Source organism: Corvus brachyrhynchos, unplaced genomic scaffold, assembly GCF_000691975.1.
Source record: "Corvus brachyrhynchos isolate BGI_N302 unplaced genomic scaffold, ASM69197v1 scaffold136, whole genome shotgun sequence".
Lineage (NCBI taxonomy): Eukaryota > Metazoa > Chordata > Aves > Passeriformes > Corvidae > Corvus > Corvus brachyrhynchos.
In genome coordinates this window covers 7,285,087-7,300,155 of record NW_008239080.1, presented here as the reverse complement: position 1 = coordinate 7,300,155, position 15,069 = coordinate 7,285,087, and the positions used below count along the sequence as shown (strand labels likewise).

Below are 15,069 nucleotides of genomic sequence, written 5' to 3'. Positions count from 1 at the left end.
CAGAGTAGCGAGGGCTCGAAGCAAGGGCAGGGGCAGGGCGGCCGCAGCCCAGCTCCCAGCAGGGCAGGGAAGGCAGGCTTGGGATCCAGGGGTTTCTCCGGTAGAAGGAAGGCAGCTGAAGAAGTAGCCTCTCTCTCTCTGTCCAAACGCCGGGAACTGACTGCCCACAAACCCAGGTGAAAGAGATGCACCCCTCCTTCTGTGGCCAGGTCCTTTGTTTTTCTTAAGCACCCAGTAATTTGTCTCCCTGGCAACATGTACAGGGAAAATTCCTTTAAGAGGAAACAAAAAAAAAAAAAACAGGAGGAGAGCTAAAACCCCAACAAACCCGTTCTGAACTTTCTCAGAAATAATTGTTCAAATTAGATTTTCAAAGGAATCCAGAACAGTTGTCTCCCAGATCACCTCTTGACTGACATTCTGCAGCAATCTGCTGAACAAGAGGAAGAGTTAAATAAGGTAACTACTTCCTTGAGAAAGCGAGTGGAAAGATATTCCCTGCTTGAAGTGTATCCAAGCAGGGTGGCAAGGCTAGGGTTATATGTACTAAGCTCTGGCATCCGAGGCTGAACCATGAGGTGAAGCTCCTTTTCTCTTGCCAGAAAGGCTAACATTACATTCCATCTTCTCTTGGATAACATTTGCAGGTGTGAGATTAAATGGCACTGCTGCAGTGTTGAAATTGGTCTTAAATGGAAAGTAGTAGTTGTAGGGTAAGCAGCACAAATCTGCAGCATAACTACAAAATTGTCCCCAGTTTCTGGATTAGGATTAAGTGATACCTATTAGTAGTTCTTGGGTCAATGTCAGAGTCAGACATATAATGCTATCTGAAAATTTCCACTATCCACCAAGGTCACATCAGCATTTTCAGATGCCAGTGGTGTGCTGGAAGATGGCATATGGCTAATTATCCACTGTGTTCTTCAGCTCCTCCTCCTTTGAGTTCCTGCTTCTCACATCAGTGGGAATTTTGGCAAAGTGCATTTAACAAAACTAAATGCCTCTGGTTTATTAATTCCCAGTTTGCATACTGATTCAGATCACTGAGTTTCAACTTGCCTACCTATTGGCACTTTATTTTATTTACCGTGAAACATGCTAATTTTTCTTTTAGCCCTTTGATAAAAATGTGAAACAGTGAAGTGTCAAGGATCTAGTTACTCTGTTCACCTACCTAATATGTAGCTGCAGAGGGGCCAGGACCAGGTTGTCCTTGGAGGACTATAGTGAAAGTAGAAGAGACAACAGGCACAGGCTGTAGCACGGGAAATTCCAACAAGACATCAGCACTGAAACAAAGCCTGGAAAGGGCTGCTGGAAATGTGTATATATATGCTTTTCTCTGCTCTGCACTCCAAGGTGGCTTGTAGACATGCTTCCAGTCAGCTGCTCAGAGGTTGACCATGCTTTACAGATAAATTGCATTCTGATAATATTGTTGCCACTGACTCCAAAAATAGTCACATGTTAGAAAGGAGCATCTCGTGCTTTGAGGTTTGAAGTTACTGCACCAGGATCTGTCCTTCAGGTGCTTCCCACGGAGGGTGTATTTTCAGGCTCTGTGACTGAAGATGGCTCCAGGATGCACCACCTCCCTCCCGCCAGCCCCTACCAAGGGCACCTGCCGAAAGCGCAGGGCTCCACCTGGGGGCAGGAAAAGTACTGTCAGGCTAATTCCATGCCGAGAGCTTCCGAGTAGTTAAAAGGGAGCCCGGGGACATGCAGAGGAGTTGCCTACGTCTCAAATTTTCCCCAGCAGCAAATAAAATAGCCTTTCTTAAGAGCAGGATTTGGGCTTTAATGCAAATTCCGAATTTCAGGTTCCGAGTGAAGCCTCCTGAGAACTCCTCTGCACCAGCAGTGCCCAGGTGCCCTGGTGTCCAGGTCCTACACGCCTCTGGAACACGAACTTTTCCCCTCTTGGGCCGCAAGGCTGTGGGCCACCACCAGCAGATCCCAGTGACCCCATGACCCGTTTGGAAACCCGCTGAGGGACCCGCTTATTAAACCAGACACAGCTGTATGGGGCGTTGGCTTCAGCAGGGGCTCCATGAGGGGAGGCCGGGCTGCCCCAGCCGGACACAGCCGGTTCCAGCCGGATCCAACCACCCACCGCAGGGCGCGGCTGAGCCCACGGCCAGGGTGGCGCTGCAGAATGTGTTTAAGAAGGGGTAGAACACTGCACGGCAGAGTGCCGGGGAAAAACAGCGAAGAAAATGCCCTGCACACGAGGAGAAGGAGGGGAGAAGGCAGAGGAGTTGGGAACGAAGGAGAGAGGTTGAGCTTGGGAAGGAGTGGGAGCGAAGGTGAATCAGGGGGATGGGAAGCAGAATAATTAGTTTGTTAGGAACAATGCATCGAGCTTGGTCAGCATACCAAAGCAGGAAGAAAAGATAAGAGACCACTGATAAGGGCAGGTGGAGTCTCGGACAGACATCCTGTGCTCAACCCAAAACTAGCTCAAACCAGTCTCGAAGCTTGAACTCGGGCCAGGGGTATAAAGAGCATGCACAGAGAGGAAAGGTGAAAAGTTCAGAATGAAGAAGACTCCTGACTTCATCGGAGGAAGACCCTCGGAGACCCCTACCAAAGCCAACAGACAACACTGCGCATGCGCAACGTAGATGTAAATGACTTTTGGGTTCATTATAATACGAAGTGAGGCTGGGCGGGGCTAGGTGATGAATATGTATAAGCATATTGGGAAACTTAATGAATATGGCACTTGTAACCCGATAAATACCAAGCTGAATGCAGCTGTTGGCACGCATGGTTTTGGAGGAGCCATTCCCTGTGTGTCCCAGCACTGGAATAAACATACCTACTTTACTACTTATTTAGTAGTGGAGTCTTTTCCGCTCATCAAAGGTGTTCTTGTTTTGCTTTGTCACCAACTAAATTAATTGGTAGTAAAGACATTTCCCCCAAATCAAGTCTATTTTTCCTATGGTGGCAATTGGCAAGTGATACTAAGCATAGGAATATCTGTTAAGTGCCTGCTAGAAGCAATGTTAGGAATCCTCCAGTCAGTTGACCTGGCTAGTTTTCCCTAAATTTGCCATCTTGCTTTTTTTTTGTTGTTTTTTTTGTTTTGTTTTGTTTTGTTTTTGTTTTGTTTTGTTAGCGTTGCTATAGTCAGGTGTGAAGAAGTGCCTCAGGAAGCATGCAGGAGACTTGAAAAATTCCTTTGAATAGCTGATGCTTCTTTTGCACGTTCAGATGTGCTCATCCGAATAGCAGAGTTCCATTGGAATTAACTGCAATATACCAAAACATCAGCAAGCACAATGCAGAGTAAAGATCCCATACAGTCATCAGAAACCATAATGTGTACTAAAGCAAATATCCTGTACTCGCTATTAAATCAGTGAGAATTATCCTAGTGTTTTCAATGGAAATGAACTTGTCATTCCATTACCAGACAGTGTTTTAAACCAAAAATGGTTACTTAGGATCACAACCCTTACCTCCACTAAGCATAATTTACTTGGCTAGCAGAATGATGCTCCCAGCTGATTTGTACATAAATAGGTCCTAGCAGAGCAAAAGTTGAAGAAAACCCCAAGTCCTTCTTGAGAACACATCAAAACTGCCTGTTTAACACCAAAGTACTTTGTGAGAGTTAAGAGTGAAACAAATCCTGAGGTTATTATGTGTTCTTAACTAATTTTTAGCCAGGAATTATTGGGCTGGCAACATTGAGAGACATAGAACAAACGGCAACAAACATCTGTATATTTTACTTGTTTACCACTGTCTTGAAGGCTGGTAACAGAACTGAAAAGCTCTGATGTGTTGTAAAAGCAATACTAAAGAAAGGTACCCCCTAAATAATTACTGCTAGAGTGCTTACTGTAATAAATGAATTGGTTTCAGGGTGTTGGTTATTACTGTTTAGATAAGATATAAAAGAGGGGAGTTGAGGGTGGAATAGATGGACATGTTAATTGAAGGGAAGTTGCGAGACTGTACGGGTGTAATGCTGGAATGTAACCACTGGATGGGGATATAACAAGGACCCAATGGGTTTAATGGCAGGAACTTTCTAGTACATTGCTTCATAGGGTACAAAGGATGAGGACGATGCCCTAGACTGTGATTGGAGAACAAGCCAACCAATGATGTGGACTTGTTTGAAAATGATTGGTGAGGAATGCACGGAGGTATAGACCAACCAGCGAACAGGAAAGGGACCAATCAGCACGAGGATTAAGAAATGCACCAGTCCGGTGGCACCAGAGACTTTAAAAGCCACCTGCCCCCAGGGTGGGAGGGGTCCTCCTGAGGAACTTGGGGTCCAAGGGAGCACCCAGCGGGTCTCACTGTCTTGTTTGTGTATTGTTTTATTGTGGCTTGTTGTGCGGAGCCTGGGCTTATCCTGAGTTCCTGCTCTCAGCAGTTAATAAATTAACGAGTTGACTTTTCCTTTCAAAAGTCTCAGCCTCGTTTACAACACTTACCAGGACTCAAGGTTGCTCAGTGAAAAAACTGTTTTGTAAGATACTTAGATTTCAGCTGATTTCATCCCTAGTTTGCCCAGAATATGGAAGATCACAATAATAGTCTGTAAGCCTGCTGCTCTTCACAGGTTAGAAAGTAAACTGACAAACCTGCATGGGAATATCAAAATAAGAAGGTTATCAGGCAGGGTTAACCCGCAGCACTGTCACACCATACAGCTCTGCCACCACAGCATAAGCAAACATGACTGTAGATTTTATATGGAGAAGTCCACATGATGTATAAACACTTTTAAGGTGTCTTCATTTCAAAACAAATCAAGAAGGTAAGTAAAAAATAATGAAACAAAATAGAACTTCTCATCAACAATTTACTAAAATATCAGGAAATGAACCATCAGTTGGGCCACACCTGGAGCATTGCAGGGTATATCTACATCAGTGGTCTGAAACAGGATGATGTTTTAAAATTTAATTTCTTAACTGTACTTTGGCTCCCATCACAGTGTGATCTTGGAGTGTACAAACTGGATTCTTTCTAGATGAAATTAAACTGAAAAATGTGCTCCAAGAGTGCACCAAATGCTGTTTAAGGGGCATTCATTCCACACAACCACTCTTGAGCTATGCTGAAGTTAACCATGTGCCAAACACATACAGTGTTGATGACAAGGCTTCAGTACCAACTGTTCTCCTGCTCACATTCATTGCTGCTGTACCACTCTATTTACTAAAACGCATAACCATCAGCTGTTAGGCTTATCACCAGCAAGTACTGATAGAGGCACCTCCTACATCTGCTGCACCTTTGCTTATGGTCCTCTTGAACAGCATTACGCCACAATTTTCCTCATATTGTGGAGAAAAAGTTCACTTAGCAAGGAATTACAATGAACAACTACAGGGTCTTCCAAACTTTTCTATTAAACTAATCTGAGATTAAACCAAGGACTGAACTGTAATTGCAATTGACATTACAGTAGCTAATGAACTACGGTAGGTCAATACAAACTTTGTATACCTAGCAATGAGGGAAGAGTGTTTGTAGCACTGAAAACTTCGATCGTACTGAAGCTGGGGAGCCTGACGAGCTCTCAAGTGGGCAACTTGTTCATCAAGTATCAGATGAGTGTACTTACTACATCCCAGTGTCAAGCAGCATCATATTTCTCAACTCAAGCTAACACAGGAATAAACCAGTGCCATTAGCGATTGAGCACAAGTTTTTTCTTGTAAGATATGTCATTAATGTAGAACTATAAACAACAAATATGAAACCCCAAGATAACATCCTGCAGAGCAGCTTTTCAAAACCCAAGTGCCTTGTTGAAGTGATTAAAACTTTAAATTCCATTATCTAGTTGTCTGTGGAAACCATAGAGTTAAAAAAAAAGAGAAGAAGAAACAACATTTTGAGTTTGGTTGGTACTAGACAGGAGCTGTATCAGGTTTGTGTGATGGTTTGTTACCTCTCACATCTCCATTCTCTTGTTTATAAACACAAACAAAATATGCCTTCCCATGAGGCGTATGGGTTAACAAGGACCCTCCTCATATCAAATACAAAGAATTTAAGCTACAAGAAAAGTAAAAATTATGTTTGCAAGCCCCAACCTTCATTCACGAGACCAACAGGACAATGTGACTACATAAAAAGTTTATTTGTTTAGTACAGGTCCTCTAGATGCAGCAGTTAAACAAAAATGTCATTTGGCAGTCAGTTTATTTCCTATTTCATTAATAAAAGTGCAGCATAGTTATAAAGGCACAGTGTTGACATTTCAGACAAGTCACTAATGTCCAGTAAAACTGGCAGGAGAAAGACCTCACTCCTACCGTCTTTAAAAACCACTTGTTTCATTTGCCAACAGTGATATTAAAGAACAGTAAAGACCTACATTGGGAGCAATCATCATATAAAAATCTGATCTAGATCTAGAAAAAAGTCGTCAGAAATAGCATGACATGCTGAAGCTATCAGTCAGCAACTCCCATTTCTCTTTTTTGCTATTCCACGAAGTCTCTAGGAAGACAGTGTACTTGCTGCTATTTCACTTGCTTAAAATTACCCGGAAAAATCTCGAGATGAATGAAAGAAAAAATAGGCTAGTACTGAAGTGTTGTAAAAGATACCTGCCTACTATATTTTGTGTGAGGGCACGACCTCCTGCCCATTGAAACACCTCCCAAACACCCCTTCACCTTCCTTCGCAGCATAACTGGCCACGTGCAATCTGGCAGTTCTCTTACAGCCTGTGGCCAAGCAAACTAATTTGCTTTTAGATCATAATACATGCGGAGAACTCTCCGGACAGTCTCCACATATTTATCATCAGGAACAGGTTTCCTCTGGCTTCCTGGCTCAAGAAACTTCTTGATTGTGGGGATGCTGCTTATCCTTGCTTTAAATGCCTAAAAGGTAAACAGTAAGTACATGGTATTTAAAGAACAGAAATAACACAACAAAACCCCCTATTTTGCTGATTTATGTAACATCCTTTAACAAGCTGTATGTGGAGATGAGACAGGAAATACGGTTTTAACCGTGGATGAATTTTACTCCCACTCACTTCAACCCTTTTATATTCCACAGTAACAAATCAGCCCTCTGTCTTGTATTGATATGGGATGAAGTGTTAACAGTTATCTGTGGTTTCTGATATGTATGTTACTCAGATCAGTTCTTGTGATCCAAAACTATCTTCCACTTAACAGTACCACAGAACTGGTGAAGAGAGGCAAAAAAAGGGAGGGTGCGTTTCTTCAGATGTGTACAGGGGTTACTCCTGAAAATAACAGTTTCTTTAGATGAAACATCTTACAACCTCTTCCTAAAGCAAGAAGAACAAGACTGGAATGAAAAAGTAACAAATGTTTTGTGGAATTATTTACACATAACAGACTTTGAAATATCACTTATCACATTTACAACCGTATGAGCATCTTGTTAGTGCAAGGTACCTGTAACTGAGGAAAGCCTGAGAGCACATCTGACTTTTTCTCTTCTACCATTAAAATGGCTTCAAGAAGATGAACATCAGCCCAGCTAAAATTGTTGCCAACAAGGAAGTCCTGCCCATGGTCTTTCAAAACCTAGAAATGTCATAAATGAAAACACTCAGGTGTGGATAGCCAGCTGAGGTTCATGTTTTCAAAATGCACAGGCACACTTTCTTTGACAATACTACTGTCTCCTTTTCACCCTTCTCTCCCACGCAGCTAACAGGGGGAACAGGGGATGTGCCAGCAGTCACTGATGATTTTACAGCAGAAATCTAGAATCCCAGGGTTTCTCTTACTGGTCCTTTCTTCCTATAGCCCTAGGTAACCCTGTGTACTGGAGTACAGGGTTAGATACCTTCTTGGTATTCACACCTTTCAAGTCTAATTTATATGGAATTTTTCTACACATTGTTACACCTTCAATGGGAAAATAAGAGAGTATGAAAGAGAGGTGATCAGCCTAAAGCACTGGGGCTAAAACAAGTGGAACAACAAGTAGAATATAGGGCAGAATGCACCCTGGCAACCATGTATGGGAGACCTGGCAAAGTGGAAAACTGTCTTTTCTTTAGTCTTTAAAATTGAGAAGGATCTATTCCTGCTAGATCATCCTGTCCATGCATCTTAATTTACATTGTGAGTACCTCTTGGGTCCTGTCTCTCAAACTATAATCAGAAAAACACCAAGATTCCAGTATGGCTAGAAGTCAGCAGTGATAGCTGTGTATTACTGTGTTTAAAAAAAACCCAACAAGATGTATTTGAAATGTTAAACAAAGAAGATAATTAGCACTGCTTTTGCAATGCAAATTACTGTGGTGGGTTGATCCTGGCTGGGCACCAGGTGCCCATCAAAGCTGCTCTATCACTCCCTTCCTCACCTGGGCATGGGGAAGAAAATTCAATGAAAGGCTCTTGGGTTGACCTGCCCCAACTTTTCTGATACTGCTCTGACCCATCTCCAGCCAATAGACAGTATGGATGTCCTGGTGTAAAGTACTGCACTGACACTTTATCTTCTGGTTGTGGTGAAATACCAGTGTTCCCACTGTTATCCCTACAGAATCAGGGAAGAGAATGATCCTCCTACATACCTTTTCATATACTGGGAAATACCTGCTTGTTGCCTTTTGAACTATAAAAGCACGTTGCTTCTCTTTATCCTCCGCAGATAAGAAAGGGAACATCAAAATAAAGCCCATAAGGTCATCTGTTCCTCCAACATACATATCAATCCTTAAAACCAAAGCAAACAAAAACATTAAATAGAAGGCACCTTCACAAGCAGAATTACCTTATATTTGTTTTAGGATAGTAAAAATTGTATTTCCCATCCCCCTGTGGTGGTGCATTCCCCCTCCCTCCTTTCCAGGCTGCAGTGTGATCTGAAAAATGTTTTTTTAAGTGATCTCAAACACACTCATTCATGACACCCCCTCATACAAATTATTTCTGCAATTAAAAAAACATGTCACAGTCTGAGTTTACTGGTATTTGTAGTGGTTTTGGCTCTTTACTTGCATCACTGTGCAGGTTTAAACAGGATTGCACAGAGGTTAAGAGTGTAACTTTGGTGCTACAGATCACAATCACCAGAGAAACACACAGCACCACAAGGACTCACTCCCAACTGACTGAATTGTCTGGATGTATCCCACCTTCAGAATTTAATCCAAAATCCAAGTAGTGCCAAATAGATAAATAATGGGGTTGGAAGTCTGAAGCATACCAGGCTCTTCATCCAGCTAAATTATCAGTACAGTTCTTCAGATTGTCCCTTTTCCAGAACTATGAGTGCAGGTTTCATACTGTAGATGGACATTTAAAATGCTACATACTGAGACAGCCCAATCATACTTTTTTTTTCACAGACACAACATCAAGATGTAATTTCATGTGGATGTAATTTCAGATTAAACCAATAGTTTTTCAACAGCTTTTAGCTGTTTTTTCCCCAGCTCCCAAAGATCTAAACCATGCACGTTTTACAGTGCAGTGGGACATCATGCAACCACAGATAATGTCAATGATAGCTCTTATTTTGCAGCCAGAAGTTAGAAATGAACCATTTCTTTCCAGAGTTTTCTGGTTACAAAAGTAGTTCAGCATCTACATGCCAGTCACCTCTCAAATACCTGTATTAAGCTTTCACTAAGGCACAATAAACCCCTGACTCAGATATTTTTATGTGAAAAGTAACTGAGTTAGAACAAATCAGTTGGCTTACATCTAACTGTGGCCTCTCACGCTGACTGCAAGTTGCATATCACTGAGGCCCACAGATGATTCTGTGTGTGTGTGACTATGCAATTACTTTTTGATGCATCTGAACTACTATACTAAATTCAAGAGTAATACTGTTACATACAAGGCTCTCTCCTTCAGGTCCTTCCCATAGAGGTTGTACTTTGCTGCAATGTAGCTGAGGATGGCTCTGGTCTGCACCATCCTCATCCCATCAATCTCCACCATGGGTACCTGCTGAAACAGCAGGGATCCACCTAAAAGGAAAGACACACATTATTTGACTGATCTAGTAAGTCCACGTCAGATTTCTTGCTGTCTTCAGAGGATCATTGCTTTTCTGGTGAGCTTGCTGTGGGCAGTTATTGTATTAAACTGGAGTTCTTCCATGCAAAGAATAAATTACAGTGATGCAGACAAATTCAATTGAAAAACACAGTTATTGTGGGTTACCATCCTTCCTTTAAAAAATTTCACTGTAGTTGCAGTCAGGACTGTGTACAGCAGCTTTTAAAATGAAATTGAAGTGCAGTGGAGACAAGCACACTAAACATCTCAACTGAGTAAAAAGTGTCTAGTTCTAAACAATGTAAAAAAGTTCTGTTCCATTATTCAAACAGTATTTGAAGCAAATGTTAGATTCAGAGATTTCTCTCTTATGATCAATCTTTAAGCTTTATCAGGACATAAAATGAAAATTTCGGATACATATTTTCTAGTTACTGAAGCCCATGGTTAAGTTTGTGGGACAAGGTGGGATGCGTAGACAGATGGAGAGTAGAAGAATCCAGAGGCCAGTTTGCAATTTCATCTGTCCACATATGGAAAAAATCAGCCTCTGCAGCTGCTCACGGCTCTCAGCTGTACCCTTCTGTGTGGAAAGGAAGTCACATACAGTCTTCAAAGACTTCACACATCTTCTCTATGTCTGGTTACACTTTTCTTGAGGTTTCACATGGACTCACCTTGCAGGAGCTTCTCATACTGCTCTCGAGTTTCCAAAAATTCTTCTTCAAACTGTCAAAGGGAGAGTGAGGAAGAAGAGGAAATAAGAATCTTTTCACATTTCTAGAAGAGATAAACTTTTTCAGCACCATAAAAGGAAAAGAATATACATCATGGTTCCTTCCATTCCAGATACGGCTCTAAGGGAGAACACACCCAGAGCAGAAGTGCTGGCAAAATCTCCTGGATTGTCACACTTGATAAATGCTGCTAAGGGCAACCCTAGCAGAAGAACAGGCAATAAGAACTGGAGTGAGGATGGTTTGTTTGATATTGAACAGTCAACTTAATGTGAGACAATCAACAATACAGTCCAGGCTGTCCTTAAAATGCTTTCTGGAATGTGGAAAAAAGCTCTGCTGTGGGATATTTTGATTTGGGAGCTAGACAGGAACAAATTCTTTGGCAGTTAAAACAAAGCTTTTACAAAATAATGTACAAGTAGCAAGCCTGCAGGAAGTTTAGTACAGATGCATGTTTCAGACACCTGAAGATGAATTATTCACAAGATGAGAAACAAAAAGATACAGAATTGCTGGCGATCAGATGGATGTAGTTATATTGAATACCGTTGAGGATGGCTGGTCCAGTCAGTGTTACTTACATAGAAACTGAGTTCAAGATTAAGACACCAAAGTTAGACATCTACATGTATGTATTTGCATGTGCCATACATGTCTATGGTCAGTGCAGAACATGGAGACTAGAAAATGATTGATGTTACCAATCCCTAAGAGCCTTGCTCAGTCAGCCTCTCTCATGACATCTGTGCCACTCATGTCAGTAATTAAGACTTGCTATACTAGGGAAACCCCAGATGATCAGGCATATTAATATACTGCCAATGTTCAACCATAGCAAGTGTGATCACAGTCTTAAATTCAGAACCCAGGCTTCTGCTGATGAGAAGCTGAGAAAAGAATATTCCAAGGAAAACCATAGTAATTGGTACTCATCAACAGTGCTTTTTTTAACTTAAAAAAAAAAAAAGATAAAGACGAGAGAGGGACTTGAGACATAGGAACAAATGATGAAGGGAAGCAGACAGTTCTGTTTTCTGCAAGGCCTTCAAATAAAGACTGGTGGTTTTTTTAAAAAACTTGTATTCTTTGTCTCAGTACACAAGTAACTGTATGTACTGTAACAGCTTATTGTACAAAAGAGGACACTCAGAGCAAATCTTTGTCCTTTGTGTCCTCAAACTGTATTTACCAGTTTACCACCAGGATGGATAGCGAATGAATAAGTAAATTATATACCATCAGAAAAAAATACGTTAAAGAGGTATCTTCCTTCTCTGTTTTACCCAAGTATTTTTCCTCCTGTGCAGAGATTTCTAATTTCCGTACACATGTGGGTCAATTTGCCCATTTCACCCTGCTAAGCTTCATCTAAATGATGCAAGACACAACGTATTTTGTGTTACAGCTTATTATGGAGGGTGCAGGCAGTGGAGTGAAAAACAAAACAAAAATCTCTGTGTGAGCGTTCAACTGAAAACAGAAAGACTAGAGAAAGTAAATTACTGTTTTACTTGGCACAGATAACACTTTTTATGCCAGGAACACATCTATCAGCACAGCAGCTCTGGGTCAGTAATCAAGGGCTTAATTAAGGATTAGACATTCTTGTGTTAAGCAAGAACCTGGTTTACAGTGTCACTGCTCAGAAGACACGTTACTTGAAGCCATGCTTTTGTGTGCCTAAAGTAAAAGTATTTAATTACACTAAACAGCCAATATTCATTTGCTATTGCATCTCAGGATGCCTTTTCTTTTTTGACTAATAACATGGGATCTGCCTCAAAGACAAGCTTACCAATGTGCAGCTAGAAGTTAAAAACTCTAAAACAAACCTCGACCCCGGCTGCAGCCAACAACCAACGAATTGACTCCATCTTGCCTCTTCCATCAAAGTAGTAAAGTTTCGGTTTTCCAGACATGACTTCAAACTTCCTGTTACCTAAAATAGTTGTAAGAGATAGTAGGTTAATAATGATCCGAATATCTGATGGCAGCTAGAATAATGGTTCACCCACAGAACAAAAATTTAAGTTAATTTTTGACAAAATATTTCAGCAAAGTTTCAGTCTAAACTGATTTGATTTTATTGCTGCACAGTAAAGTCAAATGATTTCATAGACTTTTCATCCCCCTGAAATTCAGGAAAAGTAAGCATCAAGTTGCTAAGCAGGAGATAACAGAAAAAATAAAAAAAAACACTAAGAAAATCCTTAAAACTTTTAGAAAATTTATGTTTTAGAATTAAAGTTACACAGACACCACTAAAAGTCATGACCAAAGAGAAGAGGCAGTAGACCAGGTTTGCAAAACTGGCAGACCTTGTATCAAGGAATGCCAAAAGTATCTAAACAGTAATTCTACACATGTTTAGGTGAAGCATGGGAATGTATTTTTAAGCCACTCACTTTTTTTTCTAGCTGTGGTGATGCAGCAGTCAGTAGAAACTTCAAAAGTATCGCAATATGTGATCCAGGATCAGCAGAAACTTCAGAAGAATGGCCTGTTTCTTCTGTAATAATCCAGATTAAAATACAGAGTTTCAGAGTGTTGCACTACTTACCCTTCTACAGGCCACGTTTCTTTCTATTAATAAACCCTGTTGCTATGCAAAACCTTATAGACTTTTCAGATGATCAAATGCTGCTTTGCAAGCAGCATTTTAGTTCTTTAATGACTTAATAAATGAGGCTATTAATTGTTATTTTTTGAATAGACTGTTGTTTAGGCCTCAGCAGGAACTGGATTCCACTGTAGAGCCATAAGCCAAGAGAGCAACCAAATTTAATCATACTGGCATTTCATATGCAGAATTCCGTAACAGCAAGTCCTTGCTGCAACTGAGAGCTGTTTTCCCTCTGTAAGGTGGTTTATTGTCACTTCAATCCACAGTTCAAGTAATTCTGAAAAAGAGGCTGTTGGCATGCGAACAATCATCTCCAGTTTCCAGTGTTCCAAGAGCTCCTTCATAAGCAGAGGCAAAAAAGACCTTGAGCACGCACAGACTGATCTGCTTGTTAGCCAACAGGCATGAAAAGAGCACACAAAATACGAGATTGCATCAGAACATGGGAATTCAAACGAGCCAGGCTATTCCACCCACGCATGCTCAGGGGCCTCCGACTGCTCTTAGGTAAGTCGCAGGGAACTAAAACACTGCCAAGTAGTATCTCTACCTGTGATAAATATAGCAATTGAATTAGAAACATACAAAAAGGCTGAAGAAAAGTATCACGGTGAACTACACAAAAGAACAGAATGAAACAGGAGCTTCTTGTAATACAGCTGTGTTCACAGAAAAAAAGCCAAAGGTTACTTTTAACTTGCAGTTTAAAAAACTAAACAAACAGAAGAGTCACTTTTCTTGAGTGCCACCTCCAGAGACCTGCTCTTAGCAAGCCAGTGGACAGGTCACAGAACATAAGCAAGTCACTGATGCCCAACACACCTCAATGCAGCAGAAGCAAAAGGAAGGTGGTGGGTGCTTGTCTTGTAAATACCGGGGGACCAACAAGGTTTGAAATGAACTGTAGTATCCTAGGTTCCTAAGACCGAGCCTGCCGTGCTATACTCGAAGAGAAGGTCCAACTTGTGAACTAAAATCTGATGGAAAGAGCACCCTGGTGATGGGTAAAGAGCTTCTCCCTTCTCCGCCCTTCATCAGAAGGAGGTAAAGCGGCAGTTTGCAGCCAGGAGCCGCAGATGCTGGTAGGTTGCTGTCCATTCCCCTCAGCCTGACACCTCAACAGCAAAAGGGACTTTGGGAAAGATTTGCTCCCTTGGTGTGATTTATGAAGGCCATCTGGGCTAACAGGGGGAATGACGGAACATGAATATCAGTGCAAGAAGCGATCACTCCCACGCTAGGAGAACACAGACCAGAAGAAAATCGGTGAAGAGGGCCAGGGGACCAGCTGTGCCTCGCACGTCCCGCAGATCCAGGACTCTAGGGCCCGATTTTCTCTGCCTGCATTCAGCAGCCCAACAGCGGTTCCACTCTGCCCCCGCAACACCGACCCGGGGGCACGTCCCGTGCTCAGCGTGTGACAGGCAGCAGCCCCCGGGGCCATCAGCTCCCACCCCTCCTGGGGACAAGCTTTTGGCAGACACGAGATGACGAGCGGTCCGTGTTGTGACACGGGGAGCCCTTGGCCGGGAGCGGATCCACGGCTCAGGCCCGAGCCCGGCACAGACTCCTGGCTCCCCGCCTCACCTGAGCCAAGCCACGGGCACTAGTTAGCGGGGAAACAGGAAGAGGGAAATCCCAGGGCCCCACATTACTCACAGACACGGGGGGTTAAAGCGGTGATGCCGAGCGAACACACGGCGCGCCA

At 42.1% G+C, this 15,069-nt stretch overlaps 1 protein-coding gene across 3 annotated transcripts; it reads right to left on the bottom strand.

The window, feature by feature from the left end:
- Window positions 1-6,103: 6,103 nt before the first annotated feature.
- LOC103619154 (glutathione S-transferase 3) lies at window positions 6,104-15,069 on the bottom strand. Of its 3 annotated transcripts, none has more exons than XM_017739242.1 (8): window positions 15,021-15,069; window positions 13,144-13,247; window positions 12,571-12,677; window positions 10,676-10,727; window positions 9,835-9,967; window positions 8,561-8,702; window positions 7,425-7,556; window positions 6,104-6,875 (listed from the first exon to the last, which is right to left on the bottom strand). In XM_017739242.1, the coding sequence occupies exons 3-8, from the start codon at window positions 12,655-12,657 to the stop codon at window positions 6,732-6,734; spliced, it is 690 nt and encodes a 229-aa protein (XP_017594731.1). In that variant the 5' UTR covers window positions 12,658-12,677; window positions 13,144-13,247; window positions 15,021-15,069; the 3' UTR covers window positions 6,104-6,731. The 3 variants fall into 3 exon arrangements, with proteins under 3 accessions (XP_017594731.1, XP_017594732.1, XP_017594733.1); XM_017739243.1 differs by lacking the exon at window positions 15,021-15,069 and adding an exon at window positions 13,530-14,008; XM_017739244.1 differs by lacking the exon at window positions 6,104-6,875 and adding an exon at window positions 7,118-7,249.

Bases quoted from the DNA above. Each gene is read 5' to 3' on its own strand.
- LOC103619154 (XM_017739242.1), bottom strand. From the start codon at position 12,657: ATGTCTGGAAAACCGAAACTTTACTACTTTGATGGAAGAGGCAAGATG. The intron at 10,728-12,570 runs GTTTGTTTTAGA...TCCCTTTGACAG, and splicing joins TGGCTGCAGCCGGGGTCGAG to TTTGAAGAAGAATTTTTGGA. The intron at 6,876-7,424 runs GTACCTTGCACT...TTTACCTTTTAG, and splicing joins CAGGCTTTCCTCAGTTACAG to GCATTTAAAGCAAGGATAAG.